General features: G+C 40.9%; 4 protein-coding genes across 6 annotated transcripts; 1 reads left to right on the top strand and 3 right to left on the bottom strand.

Moving 5' to 3' along the window:
- Positions 1-1,177: 1,177 nt before the first annotated feature.
- On the bottom strand, positions 1,178-13,954 carry rrbp1a (ribosome binding protein 1a). Of its 3 annotated transcripts, none has more exons than XM_080868071.1 (27): positions 13,760-13,954; positions 10,975-12,031; positions 9,539-9,693; positions 9,292-9,414; positions 8,608-8,760; positions 8,268-8,386; positions 7,907-8,060; positions 6,869-7,007; positions 6,549-6,730; positions 6,396-6,430; positions 6,232-6,307; positions 6,074-6,111; positions 5,900-5,981; positions 5,773-5,813; positions 5,552-5,630; positions 5,373-5,462; positions 5,189-5,266; positions 5,017-5,106; positions 4,841-4,933; positions 4,683-4,733; positions 4,519-4,599; positions 4,039-4,122; positions 3,728-3,805; positions 2,998-3,081; positions 2,799-2,897; positions 1,786-1,929; positions 1,178-1,698 (listed from the first exon to the last, which is right to left on the bottom strand). In XM_080868071.1, the coding sequence occupies exons 2-27, from the start codon at positions 12,011-12,013 to the stop codon at positions 1,660-1,662; spliced, it is 3,426 nt and encodes a 1,141-aa protein (XP_080724197.1). In that variant the 5' UTR covers positions 12,014-12,031; positions 13,760-13,954; the 3' UTR covers positions 1,178-1,659. The 3 variants fall into 3 exon arrangements, with proteins under 3 accessions (XP_080724197.1, XP_080724198.1, XP_080724199.1); XM_080868072.1 differs by having other exon boundaries at positions 5,773-5,810; XM_080868073.1 differs by lacking the exon at positions 3,728-3,805.
- A 2,724-nt stretch (positions 13,955-16,678) lies between these two features.
- snx5 (sorting nexin 5) lies at positions 16,679-24,058 on the bottom strand. Its single transcript, XM_080869765.1, has 13 exons — positions 23,689-24,058; positions 22,069-22,173; positions 21,815-21,925; positions 21,467-21,588; positions 21,189-21,312; positions 20,081-20,176; positions 19,868-19,973; positions 19,700-19,775; positions 19,568-19,607; positions 19,401-19,487; positions 18,368-18,527; positions 18,180-18,265; positions 16,679-17,978 (listed from the first exon to the last, which is right to left on the bottom strand). The coding sequence occupies exons 1-13, from the start codon at positions 23,719-23,721 to the stop codon at positions 17,928-17,930; spliced, it is 1,197 nt and encodes a 398-aa protein (XP_080725891.1). The 5' UTR covers positions 23,722-24,058; the 3' UTR covers positions 16,679-17,927.
- Positions 24,059-24,237: 179 nt separating this feature from the next.
- On the top strand, positions 24,238-26,095 carry mgme1 (mitochondrial genome maintenance exonuclease 1). Its single transcript, XM_080869766.1, has 5 exons — positions 24,238-24,940; positions 25,030-25,258; positions 25,364-25,496; positions 25,609-25,739; positions 25,957-26,095. Exons 1-5 carry the CDS (start codon positions 24,427-24,429, stop codon positions 25,976-25,978), a joined length of 1,029 nt encoding a protein of 342 aa, XP_080725892.1. The 5' UTR covers positions 24,238-24,426; the 3' UTR covers positions 25,979-26,095.
- On the bottom strand, positions 25,744-27,760 carry LOC308388825 (glycine N-acyltransferase-like). The gene is made up of 5 exons (XM_080869767.1): positions 27,592-27,760; positions 27,397-27,507; positions 27,204-27,312; positions 26,657-26,783; positions 25,744-26,580 (listed from the first exon to the last, which is right to left on the bottom strand). The coding sequence occupies exons 1-5, from the start codon at positions 27,667-27,669 to the stop codon at positions 26,169-26,171; spliced, it is 837 nt and encodes a 278-aa protein (XP_080725893.1). The 5' UTR covers positions 27,670-27,760; the 3' UTR covers positions 25,744-26,168.

Here is a 27,760-nt window from a genome sequence, read left to right as displayed (position 1 = left end):
ATGAGACTTTCGGGGATCTCGATTACAAAATATAATCCAGTTCCGGCACTTGATTTGTGAAAACAGGAAGCAGTTTTTAAAGCCGTGTGGGAGCACCGCCTGCCCCCCTCCCTGTCTACTTACCAAAAAATGCATGCACCACAGTGGACCTGAAACACAGGCAGGTGGCTCTTCGAGTATTGGGGCTAAAAGAAACCATCGCACTAGAATTTGGCGGGGTTTGATACGACACTGGATGAACAAGAGGGGCGCTCTGGTCGGTTCGTGATTGGCTGTTTTGCTTTCAGGGAACTAATGACGCACGGCGATTTAGAAAAAGTCGCGCGGCAGCGACGCCTTTTTTTTTTTTTTCCTCTAAGTGATTTACGGCAGTTGAGTAGTTTAACAGTCCTCGGAACTTTGACATCTCTTATTGAAAGCGCAATTAGTGAGGCTTTGACTACATTTAGATTTATATTTTTCTTTTTTATTTATAAAGAAGTCGCACTTTGAGCTTTCTCACTTTACTTGAACTAAAAATGAAATTAGTCTCTTTTTCAGAGACTCTACTCTCCGTAAAGTCCTTGAAGTGGTCATAAAGGAAACAGCCAAACACTCTTGGGGGAATTCTAACAGTTTTATTGAAATTAAAGCTTTAAGAAAATACAGTGGCACCTTTTCCCCCCCTTAAAGGTGTCTTTAGTCTGAGCACTATGGCTGGATTTCACATCTGCATTCAGTTGTATGACAAATGTACACGGAGCATGTTGCTGTCTAACAGGACTTCCTGGTAGATAGCAGTAGTCTTTCTCCACATAGCAATGGTTTGGCAAACAGCTTTTAAGCCTGACACAATGATTTAGAGTGTAGTGGTCCTAAGCCAAATGTCAAAACTTATCACATTCTTCTTACCAATCTTTCCTTAAAGATAATTAGAGGAAAAACAAAGAATTGGAGTTTTCCTCTATAAAACCATAAGGTCCTTTACAGTAGTGCAATGCCAGGGACTACTGTTGTGAGAATCGGTGCAACATAAATAAAAACTCTATTGAATGCCTTAAGGTAAATGTACTGTGCAGGACACATGACTGAAGATGTGTGGTTTTTAATCACACCGGAACTAAAAATGTGCCATTATGCTTCGCTTCCTGCCAACATTGACTGCATTGCAGCAACAACACACACGCACTGAACACCATTACAGAGTGCCAACACTGTAGTTTATTCATTCATACAAATTCAGATTCAATGTGTGTTAATGGCAACCAGCTACAGAGGAAAAGCAGGCCCTGCACTGATGAACCACATTATGTTCCCATCATTCAACCACATAGAAAAGACATACAAAGTAATTGCACAGGTTGATGCACGTTTGACGTACATTCGGTTTCCCTTTTAACACTGAACTATGGGGGAATGTCAGAAATAGAAGGCAGGGGGATAAATAACTTCTGACATAGCCAGAGTTGTTGAGGGAATGTGGGTTTTAATAAAGATTGCAGCAGGATTATCTCCTCTAATCTTAGTTTGAAATGTTTTTAAAAATATCAAATACTTGATTCCTACAGCTGCAATAAATGCAATCAACTACAGTACAAGAAAAGAAATTTTTGGAATGCATAACTATGGTAATTATAAGGCATATTTGGCAGTTTTGTAGTGTCTGCAGTGAACTTCCTCTCACACAGACGTTCCTTCCTTCAGTTCCACGTATTCTCCCTTGAAAAGAAATATGAGAAATGGTAGCATGAAGATATGTAAGAACAAAAGGTTATGAGCGTACACACTGGGAGTGCATTTACTCACCTTGTTCTCCAGGTGCTCCTGTAGTGTTCTCACCGTCTCCCGCTCTTTGGTCAGCTGCTCCTGAGTAGCTTTAAGAAGCTGCTGGAGCTTAGTGGCTGCCTGGCCCAGGTCTTTGGACAGTTTCTTCTCCTTCGCCAAGCGCTCCTGTTCAAACAACCAGGAGCAAACATGACACCAATGAACTAAGGTAAAAAAAAAAAACACTTTGAAAGAGCTTTACATGTTTTTATAAACAGATGTATTCTTTTTTTATTATATATTATACATATTTGCACATCTTGTTCTTGCTTATTCATTCCATGTTCTATATCAAGTCAAGTGACTTGACTCATGACCTCTTTATACTCTCTTTTGCTGCACTATTCTGAGCCAGGTGATGTATTTTCATTCTGCACTGTTTGGTGTGTAGACTGCATGACAATCAAGTTTCTTTTGTTAGAAGCAGGGCCACTGTCATCCTGACATACTTTGCAGGGTTAAAGATTTATAATAGACCAGCACTCATCCATCCTATACTGTAACCCTGCCACACACTCACCTATGAAATACTACAACCCTATTCATGTAATATGCTCACACTATGCTCGCTATATCTGTATGTTTATGCACAGTTTCAACCATATCAGTAGTTTTTATAATAATAATAATAATAATAATAATAATAATAATAATAATAATAGATTGCATTTATATAGCGCTTTTGAGACCCTCAAAGCACTTTACGATTCCACTATTCATTCACTCTCACATTCACACACTGGTGGAGGCAAGCTACAGTTGTAGCCACAGCTGCCCTGGGGCAGACTGACAGAAGCGAGGCTGCTATATCGCGCCATCACCAGTAGGCGGTAGACCAAGACAGACAGAGCTGGAGATCGAACCGGCAATCTTCCGGTTACAGGATGAGCTTCCCAATGCCTTGAACCACGGTCGCACTTTTTGTTTAATTTAAACAAAACAAACAAACAGTGGTTGCTATTTTCTAACAAAACGCTATTGCAGCCATTGCGCACCTTCAGCTGAGCTACGTCTTCAGTGTCGGATTGTGGCGACTCTGAGGAATCCTTTAAAAGATCCAGTTGAGCCTGAAGTTCTGCTACAGTTTTTTGGGCCTGAAAGTTGACAGCACACATCTCTGTTATCCACTGCGAACTTAAGAGAAACGTAAAGGTGTAAGAAGAACATAAATACTGCACAGACTGTAGCTGATACCTTCTCATACTCTTCTGAGAGCTGCTGCCTGTGGGTCGCCTCCCCGTGCAGCTTCTCTGCCGTCTGGCTCAACTCGTTCTGGACCTGGCGGCAGACAGAGGCACACTATAAATACACACATACACACACACACACTAATAAGCAGCACAGTGATGCGTAAACAAACATTCTTTTGTTAAATTGCCAGCACTGTGCACACACCAACATACATAAATCAAAAGCTGCTCAACCTGTGGACCGAGTTAGTACTTTCTCTCGCTGTTTCTAGGTGAAAGACTAAAATCAAACACGAGGTTTCTGGGCTTTTAAACATATAAACAAATATCAGGAAACAAAACAGAGGTGAGCATGCAAGTGGAGAATCAGCAGCAGTTAAGAGTTAGGCTCACTCTGTTAGTGCAAGCAGTGGTTAGCATAAACAGCTGCCCTGCTGGAGGAGTACTGGACGGACCGGAATTACAGCCCTACTATATCGGAGTCATCAGGACTTGTTTTTCATGGAAGATCCGTCATTTAGGAGAAGGAAATGACCAAATGTGTTTCTAATTCACATGACAACACACATCTGGATCCTTGCAAATTTAATTCGATGTCCTATTAAATGGAACCAAACCCAATTGTGAAGGAAATGTTAAAAAAAAACAAAAAACAAAGGAGATTTATTTAAGCCGTTCATGTCACTGTCCAGTACTCTCTAACAGGAAGTGAAGGGTGACATTTGCACCCTGACCTGAGTGGGTTGAGCCTCAGCCGGGCCATTCTGTTCTTGCTGGGCCCGCAGCGTGATCTCGCTCAGCTGCTCTCTGACCTGAAAAAGGAAGCCGCCGCTCGTCACTGTTTACGTAACCTCCATCCATGAATCTCTCGCTTGGCACTCATAAGTCAGTGACAGCTTACTGAGCTGGTTCTGCATGTGAAGTCATGAGTCGCATGGATTCCTTAACGAAAATTCCCTCCTCTCAACTCAAGTACACTTTCATAAGAATGCTTTACATATTATTGGCTAGACGATGGGAAAGTGAGTCACGGCGGTGTAGTCACCTGTGCGAGCTCCTCCTTGTGTGCCTTGGCCTCCTTCCGGGCCAAATCCAGCTGGCTCTGACACTCCGACAGCTGCAGCTTCAGCTGAACGCAGAGCAGAGCAGAGCACAGGCAGGAGCCAATGTTAGTGTTGTTGTTTTAAGTGGAACAAAATATGTAAATGAACACATCATTTTAAATATGAACAGATAACTCAGCAAATTTATTATTAGATATTCTCCAGCTTAACCCCTTAACTCTTGTGTATCATATTTGATAAAGGAAGCTTTTGTACGTTTTTGAGACTTCTACATCAGTGTGTTACATTTGCACTTTAATAAATGCATGGAAGTTGTTTTTTAACTAGTCAAGAAACCAGGTGTATAGCCTGAATGCAAGAATAAAGGTGAAACTATGCCAGTAATATACAAGTTTCTGTCATTTAATATAAATATAATACAATTCTAGTAAGCCTGCTAAAGATCTTAGCTGCTTGTGTACCTGCTCCATCTCCTCTGAGATTAGATGACTGTCTGTCTGCTTTTCCAGCTGGGCTTCCAGAAGCATCATCTGCTCCTTCAACTGTAGAGAAAAAAAAAAAGACAACTTAAAACATGCCAACTTACCCCCAGGAGGTGATTTAAATAGAGTGGAGAAATCCTCACCTGTTCTATACTTTGGTTTTCTGCTTCCAGCTTACTGACTTTCTGCAAAGCCTGGCAATGTAACAAGATACCGTAAATTAGTTTTGAAAACCCCTGAAAGTGACATTGTTTTTAAAGTCAAGATAAAGATAAAATTTTTAGTAGGTATTATTAGTCACCTCTTTCAGCTGTTCCTCTGAGTTAGCCATCTTGGATTTCCATACGAGCTCTTCCTCCTCCACACTCTTCTGAAGATGTTTCAGCATTCCTTCCTAAAGGAGAAAATGGAGAGATCTATAGATGGACCATATCAACTTTGTAATCCGTAATTCACCACTGGATTTTAGAAACGTACAGTTTCAGCCAGTACTGTCCTGTACTGTTCACATTCAGCCTGCAGGGAACCATGGCTTTCCTCCCCCTCCTTCAGTTTCTCAAGCAACTCCTATAACAAACCACAAACATTCACAACCTCTTCTGCCAGGTTACTTTAAACCAGTATGTGGAAACAGTGTAAAGTGGCTTACTGAATGTGCTGTGTTTGACTGAGACTCCTGGCTCAGAGCTCCCTGAGCGTTCTGTGTAAACACTTTTAACCAGTTTAACTAAGAGGAGAAAAAGTAGGCATAAATGAGTCACAGGCACATTATCACCTGTTTTGGAATAAAAAGCTCATTCAGCAACTCTCCCAGTGAAATCCCCCTTTCTTACCTGCTCTGTCTCTACAGGTATCTGTGGGAAAAGTGTCTGGAGAGCTTCTTTGGTTTCATTTTGAAAAGCTGCCAGTTCTGCCGCAGTGTTCTGTTTAAGCAGTGAACGACATTATCAGTAAGGTGACTGGCAGCAAACTGGTTTCCGCTGATAAGCCACCAGCAGGTGAAAAGACTTACCGCGTGAGTGGCAACCTTCTCTTTTGCTACCCTCAGTTCATCTTGTAATGACGTGACCAGAGCATCCTTTTCAGTCAAACTATTAAAGCAAACAAAAGACAAAACAGATGTAAATAACTGACCTAATTTTATGCGAGGCTGATCTTTACATGTGGCAGACTTATTAACCTGTGTGTACGATTTGCCTGTTAAGGCAGAACAGCAACATTTAAGTGCATTACCTGTTCTGTAGTAGTGCAAGCTCTGCAGAGCCATCTGACTGCTGAAACAGGAACAACATGCAAATCAATTTTTTTCTTTCTGGGCAGCTCTAAAAGCAGAATCATGCACATCGACAGGAACGCTTACTTGTGTGTTCTTCAGTGTCACCATTTCTTCTTTGAGGTTTTTGAGTTCATCCTGAAGTGCTGTGACCTGACTGACATCTTCACTAAAAGGTTACACAATTTACACAGAGGTATAAATCATAACAAAACCAACCTGCACTTTCTATTAGCCCAAGATAATTATAAAGCACCTTACCTCTTATTTCTTTGCTCAAGCTCAGCAATAGTGTTCTCCTATTGAAAGGGAACATTATTTGCCATTAGCCCATTTTTTGCGATCTATATTTATCCTGAGAAACTGAGAAGTGATACTTTTTGGTAACAAATTAAATGTCAAATGCATGCAGTGCTTACAGCAGCTTCCTTCTTTATCTGCAGTTGCTTCAGTTCCTCGTGAAGCACATTTAACTGGCTCTCTCTCTCTTGCAAGCTGTACATAAGGGCGTGATATTTAGAAAGTGAATAAACCAGCATTGGATGTGATATTGATTTATGAGAGAGGAAGAGTAAACACCTACCTGATCTTTAGACGTTCCACATCTTCAGAGTTCACCTGGAAAATGTAAAAATAACAAACATCTTTAGGTGTGACTACATACTAGTCAGCAATTTTAGGTGTGGTTACGTATTAGTCATCTCTTTCATAGAGGTCAAACTTAAAATACTTTTACCTGTTTGTTATCCTCCTCCTTTTTATTCTGACTGGCCTCCAACAGGGAGTTGATTGACGCCACCTGCTGTTCAAGCTGTCTTTTCTCTTTCTTTGTCTCCTCCAGCTGGACAGTGAAGGCATCCACCTGAGCAGAACGCTCCTTGAGCTCAGCCTCCAACTTCTTAACACGTACTTGAAACTCTGTAGAAATAAAAACTTGCAAGTTAATCTTTAGCTTTAAATACTTTGACTAAGACTTGTCTAAGATTAATTTTTCTATTTAAACTACTGACATAAAAAAATGCCAACATTTAAATATGATAGCCTTTGCTCACTGACCTGAGAGTGTGCCACTGTCCTGTTGGGCCTTGTCCAAAGTTGCCTGCAGGCTGCCATTTCTACTCTGTGTTGTTCTGAGTTCCTCACACACCTCCTCCAATTTCCTCTGCAATGCCTGTTCTTTCTCTGCATGGCTGGTCTGAAGAAGAAATTAAGTTGTTACAAACAGCAGAGGGCAGCAAAGTATCACTAAAACTTTTCTTGTAACTGACAGCATTGAGTCATATGCATCCTTAAAAGTTCCACAAAAAGAAAGAGCCAACAGAAAATGTCACAAAAAGAAAAAATATTAACAGTTACATTAAACAGACATCTTATTTCTAAGCTAAGCAGTTCTTTCTACGAGCATCACAGGAGGAGATTTGATTTGGAAATGACAGAATTTCCTTTGTCTCCATGTTGTTGATAGTCACAGTCCAAAAAAATATAACTCTTTCATCATGTGAGCGTGATTTGTTGCATAATATGTACAAAGACTTTAGACTGCTGGGAGGGCAGTAAGTAAATGATTAAACAAAAGGCACACTTGACTTGTGAGAAGTGCTGACTCACTTGTTCCACATTACCAGTAATAGCTCAGAGCAGCAGCATTCCATGAGTGGGACTGTGTGGGCTGATAGTGCATAAAACAAGGAAATTAACAGACCAAAACACACTGTTGTACTTCCTGCCTGAAAACTGGAAATGGTGTCACGTTTTTATGGCCGATTACAACAGGCTGGGGAGGAGCGATGCTCGGACATGAACGCATTCCAGCTGGCACCTACAGCCCCCGTCATTGTTACAGCTGCATTCCATTCTCGGCCCTAGGCTCTATGATTACAAGGCAATTAGACGTCCCTTAACATTAGAGAGTCTAGAGATTGGTGGGGAAAGGCCTAGGCTTGCATTTTGTAGATGCTCAGACACCAACTCGCTGCAGAAACAAGATTATATAAAAAAAGCTAGAATAAATGTGGTCCCATAGCAAAACAGACAGGGAAAAAAAAAAAAAAAAATCAGGTCTTATGTAGTGATAATAAAGATAATGCAGCCAACCTGAAACTGTGAGAGCTCCTTCTCAGCAGCAGAGACCTTGGCCTCCAGCCCTTTCCTTATGTTCTCATCTGCAAGCACACTCTCCGTCTTCTCTCCGAGTTCCTTGGTTAACTTTGCACATTCCTGTCGCAGCTTGGCCAGCTCTGCATTTTGTCTGAGGGCAGAGGGGAGACAGACATCAGCTCAAGAGTAAAGACACATGCCTTTCAAGCCTGAGTCAACCTTCAGACCTGTTATAAAAAGAATCTGAATCAGTACACACTGTACTGAAGTTAAAACTTAATGTATTTATAAAGAGGTAAAAATCTCTTAATGCCCCATACTAGTCCAGTTACCGTGTCAGCGTTTGGTAAAAACTCACTTGCTCTCGGCTTGACTCGTAGCCTGGTTGAGCGCATCACGCAGGATGGAGTTCTCCTGCTGTAGGCGAGCAAGTTGGGCATTGGGGCCTTTTTCCAGCTGGTCCTGAAGGCTTAGGATCTGCAGTCATTTTTAAGATTTTTTTTTAATGTTGCTAAAGAAACCATTAAGCCTGGTGCTACTGCTCTTTCACAAGAGTAATGTTTAATGTGTTTCAAGAGTAAACTAAATCTTCCTTTCTAACAGGAGTCAGATTACTCAGAGAACCATAAAATAATACAACGCAAACACAAATATACCTGTTTGATTTTTAAATTCAATGTAATGTGTATTAAACTGACCTTTGCATTGAGTCTCTGCGTTTGGGCTACGTGGTCCTGGTAGCTGGCCTGCATGCGAGCCTGCAGAGCAACCATTTCTTGCTCTCTCTTACTCAGCTGAGAACTCAGCCTCGTCTCTACGCTGGCCACCTTGGCCTTCTCAGCAGACAACTCCTGATAAATGGACGGCACAATCAGAGAAAGGATTCACGTTCATTGTGTTACAACAAGTCACTTAAGAATGAAATCTCACCAACTGTCCATCAATCTCACGAGAGAGGAGAGGATTATAAATTTTGGAACATATTATTGGCTTTACCTCTCACTTAGCACCTACCAATCAGGTTTTTAAAAAATATATCATAATACGGTGTAAAACAGAGCAGTGGCTACCAAATCAAAGTGAAACTACTGCCCCTGCATCTTAAAGATTTTTTTTCTCTATTGTAACCTGATAAAGTTAGCTTCCCAATAGTGCCACCCTCAGGACAAAAGAAGACTAGTGCAGCTGTCAGTGCACAGTCATGGCAACAGGATATTAGTCCTTTTAATTTAGTTTCTTTATCTGCTGCCACAATGCCAAACCACACTTTCAGGCTTAGTTATAATAAGGATTTAAATGCAGCTATGATTCTCGTCCATATTATGAGTAATAATAGTCTCACTGGGTAGACCTGCTGTTTTTGAGACTCTTCTATGTCTGACCTTGGTGAGCTCTCGAAGACGATTCTTTACTGCAGAAGCATCCTCTTGCTCTGCTGCCAGCTGTTTCTCTCGCTCGTCCAGCTGCTTCTTCAGCATGGCCACTGGGTCTCCTTTCTGAGTGGCCTAAACACACAAACAAACACACAGAGAGATGCAAAAGAATGAATCTTTCTTCAACTCTCAAATGTATTCAGTGAACTATGTTCTTTTGTGAGGCTTTTCCTTCACTGACTCTGCTGTTCCATACCTTGTGCCAGGTGTCCTGGATGATGCCAACTTTCTCAGACAGAATCTCGATGAGCCTGTGTGCCTCTCCCTCACTGAACACCATGCTGCTGATGGTTGATACCAGGGCCTTATAAGGCAGGTACAGCGGAGCATCGGCAGAATCCACTGCTGCAACTGCAAAGGCAAACACAGAATAATGCAGAAGAATTAAATAAACTCAGAATTAATTAATATCTAAAATAAGGTGGTCTAGACAAAGGTGACTGAATTCTCTCACACCACCTTAGGAAAAGGACAATGCTACAACATGTCCTTTGGGTCTGGGGCCCTGGGCATTTTCAGATGGCAAAATAATGGGGCATTGTGGCACCAGGCGGAGACAAGCCTCAGGCAAGTGAGAAAGCCGACCCCACCTCTCTTCTCATTGTCAGCAGCACTGAGAGGCTTTGTAAGTTAACAAAACAGAGCAACAGTGTTTGGACAAGCTGGTGTGCTCTCTGTCCTCCAGAGCTGAGTGCCAGACGTTACCCACCACTGCCATTGGCACTATTTCCACAAGTCCACAGCTCAAGTTCATCAGTACTGACAAGTTATTCCTGACTTAGATTGTAAGTATGTGTATGCAAGCCAACTCTTAAACATTAAACTCTCACTACAACAACCAGTGTTATGGCTAATGTAGTTCCTGCCATTTCCATTGATTTAAATGAGAAGGGCTATTATAGAAACTGTAACAGTAACAGCAGATAGCTGCATAGCATAATAGCAGGCCTTTGCGTTGAGCAAACAATGTCTTGTTTACATTAAAGAATAGCTGCTTGTAGAGTTAATCAAAGAGCAAACAACCAGCTTCCCAGAAAAAAATGTCGATATCTAAAACATATGAAGGGTTACCAAGGAAGTAAAGACAGTGAGTACTTCTCATTTTGGAACATGTACAACATTAGATCTTCTGTTTTACACTGATGTGAACTCATTCCTCCTCCACCACTGGAGATGGACCAGTCCCTTAAATGTGCCTCAAAAAGAGCAGGGAGGAGGCTTCGAGAGGAGCTTAGAGCAAGGAAACACGTGCATCCTAAAAAGTATTCTGTATGCACACACAGAAAATCACCAGCACTGGAACCAAGGATTCCCATTCATCTCTCCCTCACATCTCTTTGGAAGAGGTAAAAGATGCCAGAAAGACATATGTGAGGGAAATGAAGGGACATATTAGCATAATAAAAAGCAGCCAGTGCAGCACTGTGGTCATATCTGAAACTAAAGCTGCGGTTTCTGTAGAGCTATGTGCATTGTCATCTACCGTGTGTAGACTGCCTGTTTCGGAGCCATTCCTCTTTCTTTAATAACTTTAAAATTAAACTATATAAATATTAAAATAAGATTAATAATACTACATTTTGCAACATCTAGTACACAGTAATCAGAGATCTCTAAAATATAAATGCTTACCAGGCTCAGTCTTCTTCTTTGATGCCTTTTTCTTGGGTTCTTGTGCTTTTGCTGCAACAGAGGGAGCCTGCTGGGATCCCACCGGGGGCACAGCCATCACTGGGACATCTTTAGTGACAGCCTCCAGCACCGGAGCAGTTTTAGATGGAGCTGGTACAGACTTGGTTGGTGCTGGAGCAGATTTGGATGTGACAGGGGCAGGCTTAGCTGATGCAGGAGCAGCAGAAGTGGAAGATTTGGTTGAAGAGGACTTGGCTGTTGTAGAAGTTGGAGCAGGAGCAGACTTCGTTGAAGCAGGTGGAGGAGCGGCCTTGGCTGAAGCAGGTGGAGGAGCGGCCTTGGCTGAAGCAGGTGGAGGAGTACACTTGGCTGAAGCAGGTGGAGGAGCGGCCTTGGCTGAAGCAGGTGGAGGAGCGGCCTTGGCTGAAGCAGGTGCAGAGGATGGAGCAGTTACCTTCGTTGGGGCAGAGACTGGAGCCTGGGTTACGGCAGAAGCTGCAGAGGACTTGATCGGTTCAGACACAACTACAGATGACTGGGTTGAAGCTGGCTCAACCTTTGCCACTTTCTGCTTCTTCTTCTTCTCTTTAGGTGAAGGTGCAGGTGAGGGCTCAGGAGCTGGGTTTGGTTCAGCAGCAGACTTGGGCTGCATCTCTGCTGCAACTTCAAAAGTGGAGACAGGCACAGAAACAGAAGGAGCTACAGTTGGCGCAGTTACACCCTCACTGACTATGTCAGCGTCAGTGTCGGCATCGCCTTCAGAAACGTCTTCAGCTTTCTCCTGCTCTGGGATCTTCCCATTGGGCTTTTCATCTTTCTTCTTTCCACGGTTCTTCTTCTCAGACACTTTGTCCTTTTTCTTTTTCTCAGTGCGAACAGACTGTGTCTTACCCAGTTCTCTGCGCTGTTTAGCCAGGGCCTCCTCATAAGAGGTCTCCTTCATGGAGAAGGTGGAGACGAGGGCAATCCCAACAGCAGAGATCACCATGAATCCACCAAAAACCATAATCCCAAGGGTCTGGGGGTCATAGATATCCATGGCTAAATTTTAGTAAACCTGGAAAATAAAAATAAAGGGGGGGGGGGGGGGGGGGGGGGGGATTCACTTTGTCATTCATACTCAGACAAAATTGTAATATTACCAAAGAAAAAAATGTAAGTAACATTAGCTGCTTTAGCAAAGCAACTGATCAGACAGAATTACCATTAATGCTCTTAGGAGAAACAATCCTAGCTTTTACATCAAACGGCCTCAAGGTGTCACTGTCAAGTCCAATAACTTGTGGCCACAGAAAGCAGAACAATAAATCTTGAACTCTGAAACCAAATAGTTGCTTACTTTCGGGTTGAATGCGTTTTTCTCACATTTATTTGCATCTCATACAGTCAGTTTAACACTGAATGCAAGAGCGATAACCTCAGACAAAGTGTCATTTAAAGCCATTCACTTTTTTAACATTAGAATTATCATTTTGATTACTGCATTTTTATAACAGAACAGGTCCATACTTTTGGGCACGATATCTTCTGAAGCAAAATCAAAAACTTTTTTGAAACAGATGCTCAAAAAATTGATCGATCATATCAAAAATGGTTACAAACCAATGTAATACACACAGAAAATGCAGAGATTTCCATAAGCTGACTTGTGGTTAAAGTAAATGCCTTCAAGAGTATTCAGCTTTTTCTTCAAGGCTCTTAAAAGTTCTTCTCACAGACCAGAACATTTCACCTGCAGGGTGAAATGTTGGCTGACTGTTTTTTGCGGGTCACTAAAACACCTTGATTTATTCTAGCAGAATTATCATTTATATCTGGAACAGATATGTTATCTTAACAGAAAATGCATAAACACAAGAAGCCAACACATGTAGAGGTTTATTGTTTTAAAACAAAGCAACGTGACACGGAAAGGAAAAGTGCAGAATAAGAGTCCAGAGTCCCTGTTCATTGCAGGGTCTATAAGCTAGACTCAAAGGGGAAGGTACGGCCCTGCCTCCTATCTGTGATGTCACACACCAGCGCATCTTTACTCAGGCTGAACTGAAGAAGAGGACTGAAAGAAAGCCAACTCGACCCCAACTGTTATATAGAAGTGCACCTTTGTTACGAAAAACACATCCCTCAGACAGAGCCTAAGATATCTGACTTTAATTCATGGCTATAGTGGTTCTCATAGAGGGTGTACTGAAGATATTTAAACTGTCTTCAGATAAAAGGCGTGAAATTGAATAAGTCGTGAAGGTTTTAAAAAGATGTATATAATAACAGCTTACTTGTTCCCCATAATCTAATACACACACATCGACTTCAATAACTTCAAAGATAGTTTATTCAAGCTAATCCTAAAATTATCCCAAAACCACAAGTGAAAGGGATTATTCAAAGTTTACAAACCGTTATGAGCACCCTATTTCTCGTGCCGCGCATTAAAGCACAGTGATGTGCAAATGCTCCAAGTATTTCATTTATTTATTTATTTTAAATTTTATATGGTTTTAATCAATACTTACCAGCTAGCACTGCAGCTAACACTATGAATCAATGAAATTGGCTAACGTCCTGCACAATAAGCGTCGCTTACGCAACAAAAATGGACAACACAAGCTGTAATAAAAATGCAGACTAAACAGTTAGCGAGAAAAAGGTCTAAAATCATTTTAAATAACTTCCGTCTGGTCTGTTTCTATGGCAGTAGTTTTCTTAGGGGCTAACAGTTAACAGCTTTCCAAGCTAGCTAAAGATGGTTCAATGAATAAAAAAATTCCAAGAATCCCACGCTTACCCCGGCGCTGATAACGCTACGTCTGCTCGCTTCAAAGGGAATATACTGAGGTCGAGTTATAGATGAAGTGACTTTTGAGCAAAGCTACCTATATTTCCAGCTATCTGGCTAACTTGTCTTTTTTTCCAGTGCTCTCCTCCTGACTCCGCTGGAGAATCCTCGGTCTGCTGTGAAGTCGTGGCACTTTGAGCTGGCTAGACGCGCTGGCCCCATGCCCCAGATAGCTACCATAAATCCACAAGGTTTCTGATTGGCTGGAATGTTCTCAAGACGGAAATGAGGCTGCTGGGAGTTGTAGTTTACTGCGGTCATGGAAAAAGTTCGTACAGTGAGATGGTTTTTCAGTCAAACAAAAGCGATTTGTTTGAAACGGAGAGTAAGTAAGTAAGTTTCCTGTTACTATGTCTTTTAACTGCGCTCACTCTGGAGGAGGGTATGCTTTGTAAAGTTGAGAAGAAACACTTTTTTACACTTAAAAGCGCCTTTTTTCGTTTTTGAGGACTGCCCTGTTCTGGCAAAAGGAAGTATTCAAAATATCCACATATTTAAACAAAGTGCTCTTATTTGTAAGGCCACAGCAACTTTGAAAGGAGTAGGTCTATGGGAGGTATCTTTTCTTTAATGCAAAGTACAGTGTAACCTACTGACCTCTTCTTTTGTCAAAGTATTTTTGCTGTGAGCAGGACTTCTGCTTTTCACCACTTCCATTTATATTTTTCTACACTTTCACAATTTTGTGTCAAGAGAGTTTCAGATTTTTCCAATACACAGATACACAAGTGCACATCAGGGTCTTTTCACATCCCATAATAAGCCTTTCCGAAATCCTTGACACAACCACTTCTCAAAGTCCTTTAAAAAGCAGTTTGAGAAGTGGTGGCACTTGTTTGTTCAGGTAAGCTCGCAGATTGTCCTTGTCATTCTTCAGCAATTGTTTTGACTTTGAGATGACGGTGTGTTACTAATGCGAGCATAAAAGCAAACGATTCCCTGAGCAGGGCAGGGTGGACGAACCCAGAAAAGGTTTGGTCATAACACGCACCTTGCTTTGAGTCCTTTTGATGTTTTGTTAATGATGGAATTCCATTACTGAAGGACGAACATGCACTGTCCTCCAGACATTCCTTCACACTTTCACACCCAAGATGTGCCAGTCCCCTGTGCTTCTGTGTCAGGGGGCAGGCAAGGAGGCAATGTTAGATATTTATATTGCTGAGGGCCAAAATCGAAGTGCTGCTTTCTCTTCTTACTCTCAGAAGCTGAGAAGAATTTCAGAAATCTTTGCAGGACCAGGAAGAAGCATCCTAACCCGTTTCAATAAGGAAGCACAGATGATCCAGTTACGTCAATAAGCCCTGCAGGTGCGGTTAAAAAAAAAAACATTCAGAGAGTACATTCTCTTTATGGGGAGGTTTTCATGCGTCATGGCTCTGAGTCCTACTGTAAGGCTTATATCAGCATTTATGATGATTTTCTGGTGACCACTGCTGAGCTCTGAGCCATGAGGCAGGTGCTTTCACAGGCTCACTCAACCATGAACAAAACCAAAGTGAAAAAAGACTATATGACACAGCAGACAAACGTACACCTGAAGCAGTGTCCCTTTTTTCTCGCGCTCTATTGTGCTTTCTTAAAAAATCCTGGGCCTGATTATGTAATAGTGCTTTGCATGCCACTGAGGATTAAAAGTGGAATATAAAGATGGTACTGAATAAATTATTACTGGCAAATCACTAACAATCTATCCAGAAGTTCTAAGAATGCACAAAACCCATTTCTTATCACAGCCTGTAAATGATCTAAGTTTGCCTAGGAGGAGATACAGAAATTCACAAAATTATCTAACTACAGTCTATCTTTGAAGCAAACACCATTTATCTTTTTTACACCGGTTTACGCAGCCAAATTTCACACAGTGCGTCCTTTTCTCCAACGGTTTTGTTTCTGAGGTGACTTATCAGATCAGTGGAGCTGCACAAAGAGAACATGAATAGACTAAATTTAGGACTGATACTTTTCTGTTTCATGTAGCTCTGTAGCTGTGGTGAAGGGACTTTAACCCCACATAAGCAAATGTCTCTTCTTTGGCAACCTTAAACACACGTCTACGGTTAACATCTATGCCTTTTTTTTTTTAAATCTCATCTTGTTCCAAAGGCAGGTCTTGCTTTAACTCTTTGATGCTGCACTTCTAAATCCTGTTTGCTCTTACCACAGCTGGCAGGCTCCTTTGTTTGTACTGATTATTTGTTATAATGTCATTGGCTACAGTCAGCTGTTTTAACCAATCAGTGACTAGCGCGAACCTTACAGGTCACTGTTACTGAAAGACTGGGGCTGTCTAATATTGACAGATCCCCCACGGATGTATGAGTAGACTCTACGTGCATTATCATTGCAATTCTGCTTTTCTACAACTCCAACAGCAAAAGCTTCGTTAAAAAATCTGTATTATCCATTAGGATGTTCATCATATTAATGGCTTTAAATTTTTTGGGTTTAAAAAATAATAATAAATATTTACTGAGTGCATTGCATACTAGCAATAAGTCCTTGACCTGTTACACAAAATATTGGTAGTTCTACCTGAGCTGTACGTTGCTTTGTGCAACTGCTAAAGTAGGTCACACAGTGAGCACGTTGGTCATGGTAATTCCCATAAGCCCCCTGGCATTTCCTCAAAGGTTACCTAATACACGATACCGTCCAATTGCAGGATCCACTGTGGTCGATGGATTTAACACAAACGTGCATACAGCTGTGTGTAACTTCAAGGACACCGTAGAAATGCTGACAGTGCCACCTAGAGGTAGTAGTGGAAGAGCTTCAGGCTCTTGGTACGTGAGTGGAGAATAGTAAGGATCGAAGTAAGAGACTGCATGTGTGGCATAAAAACAAAAAACCAAGATGAAATTTGGGAAAGTAGGGTTTATTAAACAGCCTTAATAAGAATTTTATAAAATGCTAATGTTCTGTATGAAAAAACATCATGTGAAGGAATTCACACAGCTGGAATCCATTAGAAATACATTCAATTTCTTAAAAAACTATAATGCATTTTTAACACTTCACCAAGCCTGGTCGTGATTGTAAAGTAGTTTTCAGCTTAGTGCATCTTTCATTTTTATTCCATTTTATTTTTTTCCAAACAAACTGTTGAGGGGATCAGGAAAATATAGGAGGTCTCCGTGAAACTATCAGTAACAAATCGGAAAAAGTAAATAAAGATAAAATAACCGCAAACTGAAAAGGAATAAGCAATGGACACAGCGGGAGTAAACAGGCAGGTGCAGCGACAATGAGTGTCTTTAAATGAAACCAAAACTATAAATGTATACTTTTCTATGCTCTATGCTCAAACAGCCTACTATTTGACTCCATCCCACATCTTTGATAACTGTGAGATTTCAGGCCACGTCTTACAAACCAGAATGCGGGAAACCAATCCAATTCCTGAGGAGAAGTTCAGCTGTTTTCGTACACTACGATTTTCTGTCTTATCTTCTATGTGAGTCATGAGTTTTCTTACTAGAGGGTTGGTTTGGCTGTTCACTAATCTCAGAGCCCAGGAATGCAGAGCATGAGGATGTTTTTTTCCAGGCATCGGTTTTGTTTCTGTAAAACTGTTTAATTAACAAAAAATAAAAGCCCCAAAAGAGAAAACACATAAATCATAAATCAATCAATTATGTGGAAATGATTATCTAAGTATTTTAAAGTTGTGTAAAAGTATATATAAAGAAAGAGGTTAGAGTGGAGGAAATGAAGGCAGAAACATGATCGAAAGGCAAGAAATATAATATGTGTTTAAGGTAAAAAATCAAAACAAAAAACCCCCAAAATGATTTGATGCTGCAAAAAAATATGGAAGACCTTGATGTTGGGCCGCCACATTCTCTTCTGGAGCCATTCACATTGAGCTAGACTTCCTTAAATTAATGGAAAAGGTTGGACCACAGACCAGAGGACAGGGACTCTGTAAACATGAAGACACTGTGCATACAAGACACTTAATCTTGTGCAGGGTTTAAAAGTGGCATCAGATCCAGGCGAGAGCGGGCACAGAGCTGAGATTCATGTCCATGCAAGGCCCCCTCCCCCGGGGACGCCCAGTTTCCGTTCTTTGACTGGTCACTTTGTGATGGCAGCACAGGAATACTTCAGCGCATCAGTTGCTCTTGAGCAGCTCGATGCAACCCTGCAATAGAGCCACGCTGTTCTGTGGACACAAAAGCAACAGAACATTCATTGGGCTTGAGCAAAGCTTTGTATCACATGCTTGTAATGACATGTAAGCTATTTATAACTTTTTTTTTTTACTTAAATATTTGTCTTTATTAAAATTTTGCCATTTGTCTCTTGGAGCGTTGAAGGGAAAAGATGATAGTACATATGCATCTTCCTTTACTTTGCTGCTCACCTTGGCGTGCTTTATCTCAAGCTCAGCCATCTCTATGAAGTTCTTTCTGAAGGCCACGACTCGTCTGCCCTTGAAACTGGTGAGTTCTGTCAGGATAAGATTGCGGAGTTTAAAAAGAAAATGTCACTTTAGACACAAAGAAACGAGTACAGAGGCAGTCTGCATCGGTTACGCATGAACACACACACCTTTCTTCCCAGATTCTGAGAGCTTGTCAAATTTCTGCAGGCACTGCCGCTGGTGTTCCTCCGCCTGGGGAATATCCTTGCTCTTCAGTCGGGCCTTATCCAAAGCTTTGTTAGAGTTCTCGTAGTCAGCCAACGCCCGGGCTCGTCTGTACAGAAGGTCCTAAAAACCATGTTAGAAATAGTTTTACGAGATGAATAAAAGTTTGGCAGTAGACCTAAAGAAGCCGTTCAACATGCAACATTTTACAATATTCAAATTGTTACTGTTATAAAAAGGCATGGACAATATTGAGTTTAATTCACAGAAAGCAGGAAGTGCATTCCTCATCTATAGTTTCTTTCAACTCTTTCACATACTGAGGAAAGTAGTTTGCGATTACTTGTGCTTAGTGACATGGTGTGCTCTCCTGCTGAAAGTGGCCATCAGAGGATGGGTTCCCAAAGAGTACCAAGAAAATATCCCTCGCACCATTACACCACCAACAGCCTGAACCGCTGATTCAAGGCAGGACGGATCCTTGCCTTTATGTAGTTTACACCAAATTCTGACCCTACCATCTGATGGTCGCGGCAGAAATTGTGACTCATCAGACCAGCCTACTTTCCAGTCATCTATTGACCGATTCGGTGAGCCTGTGTGAACTGCAGCCTCAATTTCCTGTTCTGAGGTGACATGAGTGGCACCCACTGGAGCTTTCTGCTGCTGTTGCCCATTTGCTTTAAGGTTTGATGTGCTGTGCATTCAGAGATGCTCTTCTGCGCATCTTAATTGTAAGGAGTGACTGTTTGAGTAACTCTCTGGGTTACCAAGCCATATTCACCGGGGGAATTCCCACTCGTGGGATATTTTCTCTTTTTAGCACAGTTTTCGGTAAATGCCAAGATGGTTATTTGTTAATATTAATGAGCAGTTGAACAGCTGCACCTTATAAAGTGGCCATTAAATGTATATAGAGTGAGAGATACAGCGACTGGGCACAATGGTTATAAATCTGTCCAAGCTGTGTGAAGACAGAAGATGAACATGTCTCACCTTAGCAGCTTGGATGTCTCTCATGTAGTATCTCAGCAGCTCTGTGAGTTTTAGGTCCTGGTCAGACGCCACTCTTCCCTCCACTTTCTGCAGAGACAATATTATGTTCAAACTAAACCAGAGCAGAGTAAGTGTCACTGCTTGTTATTAGTTAAAGCTCTACTTACTCTAAACTTCTCAAACAAGTCTGACAGCTTCTCAAGATTTCTGCAGGAAAAAAGAAAAGAAATCACTACAATGTCACACAGAGCCATGCTCTACATCTGTGTAATAACACATATTTCACGTGTTGCACTCACTTCTTATTTGCTGTCATATCATCAGCTGCGAGACTGTTCAGAGTGGCAGAAATGTGAATATAATCATCTGCAATATCTGTAACAAGAGAAATATCAAAATGTAGAAAATTGCACACATAAATTAAATCATCCAAACCGAGTAAATGCTCTAAGATAAACATGACATACTTTTGTGTGCACGGGTCATTTTCTCTGCTTTGGCAGTGGAATCTTTGATCTTGCTGTAATAGTCAAGCAAGAAGGTTTTTTCCTGCTCAAAAAAGTCATCAACTTCCTGCAGGCGAAACAGAAAGACACAAAAGTCATTAAAGAAGTGGCTATAATGCTTCACGTGGGACACTATCCAACATTAACTGCAAGCAGACTGTGCATAAGTCTCACCTTTACTCCTGAGATAAGGACTTCATCAGCTGACTTTACCATGTTTTTAAAGAATCCTCCAAACATTTCCTTTGCATTTTTTCGCCTCACACTGAGCTAAAATGACAGAATTTGAACACAGTAATCAATAATTCTGTAATTTATTAATGAGAACTTTATATATGATGCTTTGAAAAATAAGGACTGAAATAAGGCTGCAATGATTCATTGAGTACCATGTAAGTAGTTTGACATGAAGCGTCTACACACGTTGAAGAACAGAAGCGGAGCTGTTATCGTTAGCGACCACTGCACTCCCCATTAAAACCTTTATTAGGAAAAAGCTGGCGGGAGTCCCTCATCAAACTGCTTGTTCAACAAAGCTCCAGTGTAAAGAAAAGAGAACTCTGTAGCTGCCCCCATTCACCGCCATTTGTTTTACACAGGATTTATTTACAGTAAAGCTACAGAAGTTAAAATAAAAGTGTATGTGTGCAGGTGAACCGTTAGCTTAGTGTGACATGATGTTTAAATTATGCAGCTGCTGAAGGCTGATGACAGCTGTCCTACTTTCTATCACAGCGATACCTGCAGCAAGCAGGGGTGTGTCTAAGGGGGAGCATGGGGTGTACTAGACAATATTTGTTTCAGGGCTTAAATGACATTATTCTACAGACTTAGATTACCATAAATATAAAAAATTATTTATGAATTCAATTGTATTAAGTGCTATTAAAATTACAATTTCTAAAATAAAAACCAATGAGCAGTGATATTGTGATATTTCTTTTTTGATTATTTGTTATTCCTCATTAATAATGACAGAAGTATTTTTATCCAATTAATTGATGGGACAAACTACATGTTTACTTAAATAATCAATAGTTCAAGCCCAAGACTTTAGTATTATTTGTGAATCTACCAACATTTCATTACTTTGCATAGACATTTCTAAAAATTGTATACAGAATATTTAACACTTATCTGAACTCTATGGCTGCTGCTACTGACAGACCACACAGATAAGTGTGCTGATCACAGCAGGATGCAAACCATGTGTCATAAACTCTACTTCCTCTCTTTCCAACGAATAACCCATGAAAGGAAGTCAGCACTAAGAGGAACTCACATCCTGGTCATACTCCAAGAAAATCTGGAAGTTTCTGTCTTTGCTTAAAACAGGGTGAGAAGACAGTCTCTGCAGGAAGATTTCATGCACTTGGACAGTTTTCTTAAAGACGGCCAGGTATTCACTAAAAAAATACAAAACAGAATATATTACATGGACATTTTTGGTGAAGTGGACAATATTTTACATACGTAGCTTGCTAATAGAAATCTAGCATGCCATGAAGATAAAAGGATACAAAGAAAAATCCAGTTTTTTGATTTGAGTGTCGCACTCACGCCTCCAGCTCCTGTTTCATTTTAGTGTACTCCTCTTTGGTCATAGTGGCTTCACCTTCCCCCAATTTGTGCATCTTGTCTCTTGGGCTGTCAAAGTCAGGCTTCGGGGGTGCTGGTGGAATCTGTGAATAATGAATCAGGAAACAAATAAATTTTCACTGATAGTTAAATGGTTGTGAGGCTTCAAAAAAAGAGAAAAAAAGTCTATTTTATACTTTTGGAATTTAAGTTTGCGTTTATGGTTTCTGTTGGTTTCTGAGTGCAAACGATTTAAAAGTTAAGTTGAACTGTGAAATCAACAGCTTCTGTCTCTGGGTGTGAGCCATCTCTGTAAATAGTTCTACGCACTATTAGGCCAGCATAATCCTCCGTCTCCACCAGAGTGTCATGTAACCAGATGAAATCTTCATGCTGCCTGGGAACAGAGAAATCCGGCTTCTGGAAAGAGCTCAGTGTGGTCTGGGAAAACAGTTAATAGCACTTTGTAAATATTACTGACAACATATCAGCAAACACTATTATAGAAGGGATTAAAGGCTAGGATTAAGTTTAAACGTTGTTCTTTCTCACTGTTGAGACACAAACATTCTTTTCCTTTTTACCTTTGTATGAACTGTAAACTTGACTTTGTCTCTTTCACAGAGTGCATCGGGAATGTCAATAAGAAGAGAGGCATCATGGTTTAGGTCCACAGACACAGAGCGCAACTGAGGAGAAATAACAGACCAAAAAACATAAACACATTGCTTTTGTGTGTGAAGTCATTTGGTTTTTAAACATTGCTTTTAGGACATATTCAACAGTTCTTGCCATTTTTGACTTATTACCCCTGATGTTTGGTTTGTGTAGCTCGACAATAAGACAGGCAGAGCTTATTGAATCCTGTATTTTTAAAAGATGGCTTAATAATACTCATCAAAAGACTGAGATTTTGCATTTGGAAAACGAGAAGTGTCCACAGAGAATCGTATGTGTCTACCAATACACATTCTTTCAGCTCGATTTGGTAATCAACAGACCTCAATAACTCTAGGGTCACTTCGCTGACTATTTCTTTGTATTGGATATAAATATTTTATGCAACGGGCACAAACAATCTCATTTGCTCATGTTTCATATTTCCCAACTGCAACAGTACCAGTAAAAACTTGCCACTAAAGCACTTCTACAAATCCTCAGTGGCTGCAACTTCACAATATACAAACATCTCTGAGGCATATTGTAAGCAGATACAGTGCTGAGCCCAAAGCATTCATCCTGATTCAACACCCAACATGGAATTAAGATACAAACCGAATGAAAGCAACTATGAAATCTACTGAGCTCAATCTATAGACATTATCAATTTTAAAAAAGAACTAAACATTTTATCTAAAATGCACAGGGATTCAAGACAAGTGTACAGAACTGTGCCTCCAGATGCGCTAGTCCTGCTTGAGCTTAAAAACTAGGCCCACACCCTTGGTAAATAAAGAGTAAACATATCTCATCATTTACAGTCTTGCTGGACGAAGCGACGTGTTACACTTTACTGACAGTTTATAAGATATAGCCATCTAAAATTCCTGCATTTCCTCAGGTTTTGTTGCAACTTGTGATGAGGTTTTAATGCTACTTTGGTATTTTTTATTTTTATTTATTTTTTAGCAGTCTAACTCGACTGACATAAATGGTATGATTCAGCAGCACCACAAGCTACATCTGTCAAAGTTACTGTGAGGTTTAATTAGCATCTGTCAAAACAGCAGAAAAAAAAACTTCACATACAGACCACACTGCGATGCCACTGAGCTTTGTGCTGCACAGCAGCTGAATACACCAGTTTGTTGGACACAAAAAACAGCAGAAGCGCCACATTCATGACATTGGTGCCTAGCCGAAAATTACCGTCTTTTTATTATAAGCGTTGAATTACGCGGAGGAGGTGGGGGAGTCAGAATTTAGCACCGGCTAAGCGACTTTTCTGTCGCAATGTGTTGCATGTTTAGACGCGTTCGCTGCAACAAATTTTATTAGAAAACAAAATCCCCACCCCAACCAGGAGTTTTAAAATACCGTTCCTGACAGTCTCGTCAATAAACTGTTGGCTAGCGTTAGCCGGAGGCTATCGTTATGTAGAACGAAAAGAACTCAATAACTTAGCCAGAAAGCAATCGTTAACGTTAGCTATCTTGGTGCTGACTATTAATGCAATTTTTATTGCTACGAAAGGTTTAACCTACCTTTTCTTTACTGTTTTCATCTATTGATGTCATAATGGCACTCAAATCGAAAGAATGCCAGGAAGACGATCACTAGAATAACACAACTATTTGCAGGAAGCGAACTCTCTGGTGGCTAGTTAGCTACCAAAACGAACTGTCAAAACGTTTTTTCGCCCACATCCCAGTGACGACAAATTCAATCCCGCCTCACATGAATATGACTGGACAGTGTAGGAATTTACAAACGCTACGATTGGCTCTTCGCTTACTCAATCGCATCACACTCCTGTAAAAAGTTTTCATAAAGCACGGGCATTGTGATAACTTATTTTTTTATAAACAGCAGTGTCACACCTTTTTAAGTAACGGACAGTTGCGTACTAACGAACAAAAAAAGTAAAAGGACAGCTCAGTCAACTGTGCGGCAGAGTAAATAATTCGACGGATGTATTTTGATGTTACACCGCACATTATGGGTAACGTAGTTTATAAGGTCGTAAGTTTATTCGTTGAAAGCACCGCTCGGAACTCCATTTCCCAGCTACAGGATATTGTGTAACGAAAAGGCGCGTCGTTCAGAAACTGTCCGATTTGTTTGGAGTCACATGAGAATATGTTGGGGCAAGTACCACCGGTGGTGAAAATAAATACAAAATCCTTAAATATACTTTGAAGCTTCAGGCCCGCTGTAGTTGCCTGTAGTAATTTAGCCAATAAGATATCGCCTTGTTGGCCAATTGTGTGAAAGTCTCCAGAATGTTCACTTTTAAACGAGTTTTATGCGTCAGAGGCATCATTGTACCTCAAAGCACCTCCCTCCCCGTGAGCCACTTTTCTGCTTATCATTGTTTACGATCGTCAAAAAGACGCAGTCCGTACAGTTCAGTGGACACAGAGCGCTACTCTTCTCTCGTGAAGTCCGTCATGTCGACCAGGGTCAGTTCTCAAACTCCGGAGACCCTCCAAGCGGAAGATGACCAAATGTATGGACCTGTTGTCAAAGCCCAGACTCCTACAATTGCAAAGACGAGGGTACCTAAAGTCCTTCATCCATTCTTAGACTGTCAAGAACCTATAGAAACAGAAGAGCCAGAGTCAGGACCTCCAGCTCGGATTTTGTTAAACAGAGGGCAAGGCAGGTCTCTGGTACCAAGCGTGACCCGCATCCTTCAGCAGACCCTCTCCCCAGACCAGATCTTCTACCTGGAGAGGTGGAGGAAGAAAATGATTGCGGAGCTTGGAGAGGAAGGCTTCAAAGAATACAGCCAAAGTAAGATATGAAAGACTTGAGTTATCTTAGTGTGAATGTGGTGAGATCAAATGAAAAAGTGACTGTCTTTTTGTTGTACTTAAAAACAGATTTATTTAGGCAAGGGAAGCTTTTCCATTCAGCCTTGGAGGATGTTCTTACTTCACATGCAACATGGAAGGATAGAAGTCCTTCAGAGTATCCACCTGAGGTACAGGGATACATGCAGAGTGTCTCTGACATCCTGGAGGACATCCGAGCGGTGAGAGCTATAGAAAGCACCGTACAGCATGAAACACTGAACTACCTGGGAGTTGTGGATTGCGTTGCTCGCTACAGGTGAAAAAACTGATTTCCAGACCTCTTTTCCACACCAGGCTTGAGTTATTTATCTTTTTTTAAACTAATTTCCTTAACTTGACTCATTCAAACTTTTTCCTGCAGGGGTGTACTATGTGTTATTGACTGGAAAACTTCTGATAAACCCAAACCGTTCCTAAGCAACACGTACGATAACCCTCTTCAAGTGGCGGCCTATGCTGGGGCTTTGAACAGTGATGCCAACTACAAGTACCAGGTGATCTACTAAGATAAATGATGTGATTAGCTTGTATTTTTTTTACAAAGGTTGCACTGTTCAAAATATATCTTTGTGATTACTGTGTGCTGCTGATCTGTTCCTGCTGCAGGTTGAAAATGGACTCATTGTTGTGGCATACAAGGATGGCTCTCCTGCCCATGCTCACCAGCTCAACTCAGAGCTGATGTTGGAGTACTGGAAAACATGGCTGCTACGACTCGAAGAATTCACAGAACAAAGGTAAAGCAGTCAAGAGCAGTTTCTCATTTTACTACATTTTGTCACATTGTATATAAATTTTACAATATATGTATATGAAGTAATTACAGTTACAAAAATCACAAATGCCACCAAAAGATTGAGTTTGTGTCTGGATGCTGGACGTTAAGCACTGAATTACATTCTTATGCTCATTTGTAGTGCAAATAATTTCATGTTTTTTCCTTCTTCATTTCAGATCCAGTGCAGAAAAGAGATAAGCTGTAGAGACAAAAAAAATCAAGCATATTCCAGAGCAATAAGAGGGCCAAAAAAAAAGAGCTATTAACCCATAAATCTAGCTACTATATTTATTCCAACTATTTTCTAACAGAATTTGCTCACGTTGTGACTGTAACTTATTAACAGAAAAAGGTGTAGCATAATTTTGTTTTACTTCTACTCTGTCCCTCATTGAAATATTTGAAATTCATTTACTCTAAACCAGGCTTCCCTGTAAGAGGGATCTTCAGTGAAGCCCAGGTTTGCAAAGAGCCTGTAGGACACAGCGTTCTCCTCTTCTATGAAGCTGTAAACTGGGTAGCCCAGTGCATGATTCCTCTTGGCCAAGCTGCTGACCAGGATTTTGGCATAGCCTTTCCCTCTGTGCTCTGGCAGCGTGTAAAGCATTCCTATAGCGCCTGATGCATAGGTCAGAATCCAGGATACAGGCTTTCCTTCAGCATCCAGCACGCAGCAGGAGGGGAAGTTTGCAATCATGTTGCGGATCAGACCAACGGCCACATCGTCCTTTCCAAACTTCCACGTTTGGTTCACCAAGCCAATGTGCGATTCATCAAGAGAGCTTACTGAGATCCCTGAACTGACATGGAACAGAGCAAAGCTTGTATTATTATCAGGACGTAAAAGTTATAATTATGCGTATGTGTAAATAATACCTGTCAACAGGAGGAAGCCTGCTCACATCTTCCAATGTCATCAAGTAACATTTTGCCACTCTTTTACAGGGTACACCCTTTGCTGATGCCACTGCTTTGAATATCTCAGTGTGGGAAACACTGGTTCCTTTAACACAAGTAATCAAAACCTTAAATGTGTGAACCTGTTTTTGTCTTTAAAAATGATTTATTAAAGATTAACTTGCTCCCAACATGGGAAGTGCAAAGTTTAACCATAGATGTGTCCCAACTTTTTTTGTTTTGCAGTGCCATATCTTTCTATCACTAAATGACATACCATAACACTTTGAACACAATGAAAGACAATACCATTTTGAAAGATATAATTCCACTTTGAAGGTAGAAGTACATAAACACCAGGCATTAGGATGACTTTTCATTGGCTGGTCTAATTATTTCATTGAAAATCACTTGCAGTAATAGACTTCAGTGGCCATATGTAGGGCTGCAGTGTGGGAGCCAGCGAATAAACAGTTTGAACTGATTCAGTAACAATGCAAACAATAAGAGAGCTTGTTGCCATTACCAACACAAAAGTACTTGATCCAGTCAATAACAGATGACTTGCTGAGGATTTCTTCTAGAACAGCAGCATCAGTTGCAAAAAGCAGTGCATCTTTGAAGAGGTCACTCTTCTGGAAGAAAAATAGACACGTGATCTGTATTGGCATTTAAACAATGTATTGTGTGCACGCAAGCCCCCCCTGCACAGACAGTACCTGTTCAACCTGTGGTTTGCACATAATGACGCGGAACTGTGGCCACCTGTCCACTAAAACCCGTACAGGGTCGGATCTGACTCTGTTTCTGATCACCAGGAAACCGTAAACCTTAAATTAATTCAGTAGTTGGTTATTTGCAGTACATTCAGCTCCTTGTAGAAATAAACATATAACAGATTTAACCGAGCATACTTGCTGCGACATGGGTAAATATTTCTTCAGCTCGTTTTCCGCTGTTTTTAACTGATCTTCGGACAACTCAAAAGCCATTTTTCTCCACTCAGGAAAAAAATGAAGCGTACAGTTCGGTAAATCGCGGAAGTGATCGGAAGTCGGGGGTCTACACGACGACGGAAACGTT

The sequence above is a fragment of the Rhamphochromis sp. 'chilingali' genome (assembly GCF_963969265.1).
Source record: "Rhamphochromis sp. 'chilingali' genome assembly, chromosome: 20".
NCBI classification, from domain to species: Eukaryota; Metazoa; Chordata; class Actinopteri; order Cichliformes; family Cichlidae; genus Rhamphochromis; species Rhamphochromis sp. 'chilingali'.
The sequence above is the reverse complement of the archived record's forward strand: the minus strand, read 5'-3'. Positions and strand labels throughout refer to the sequence as shown.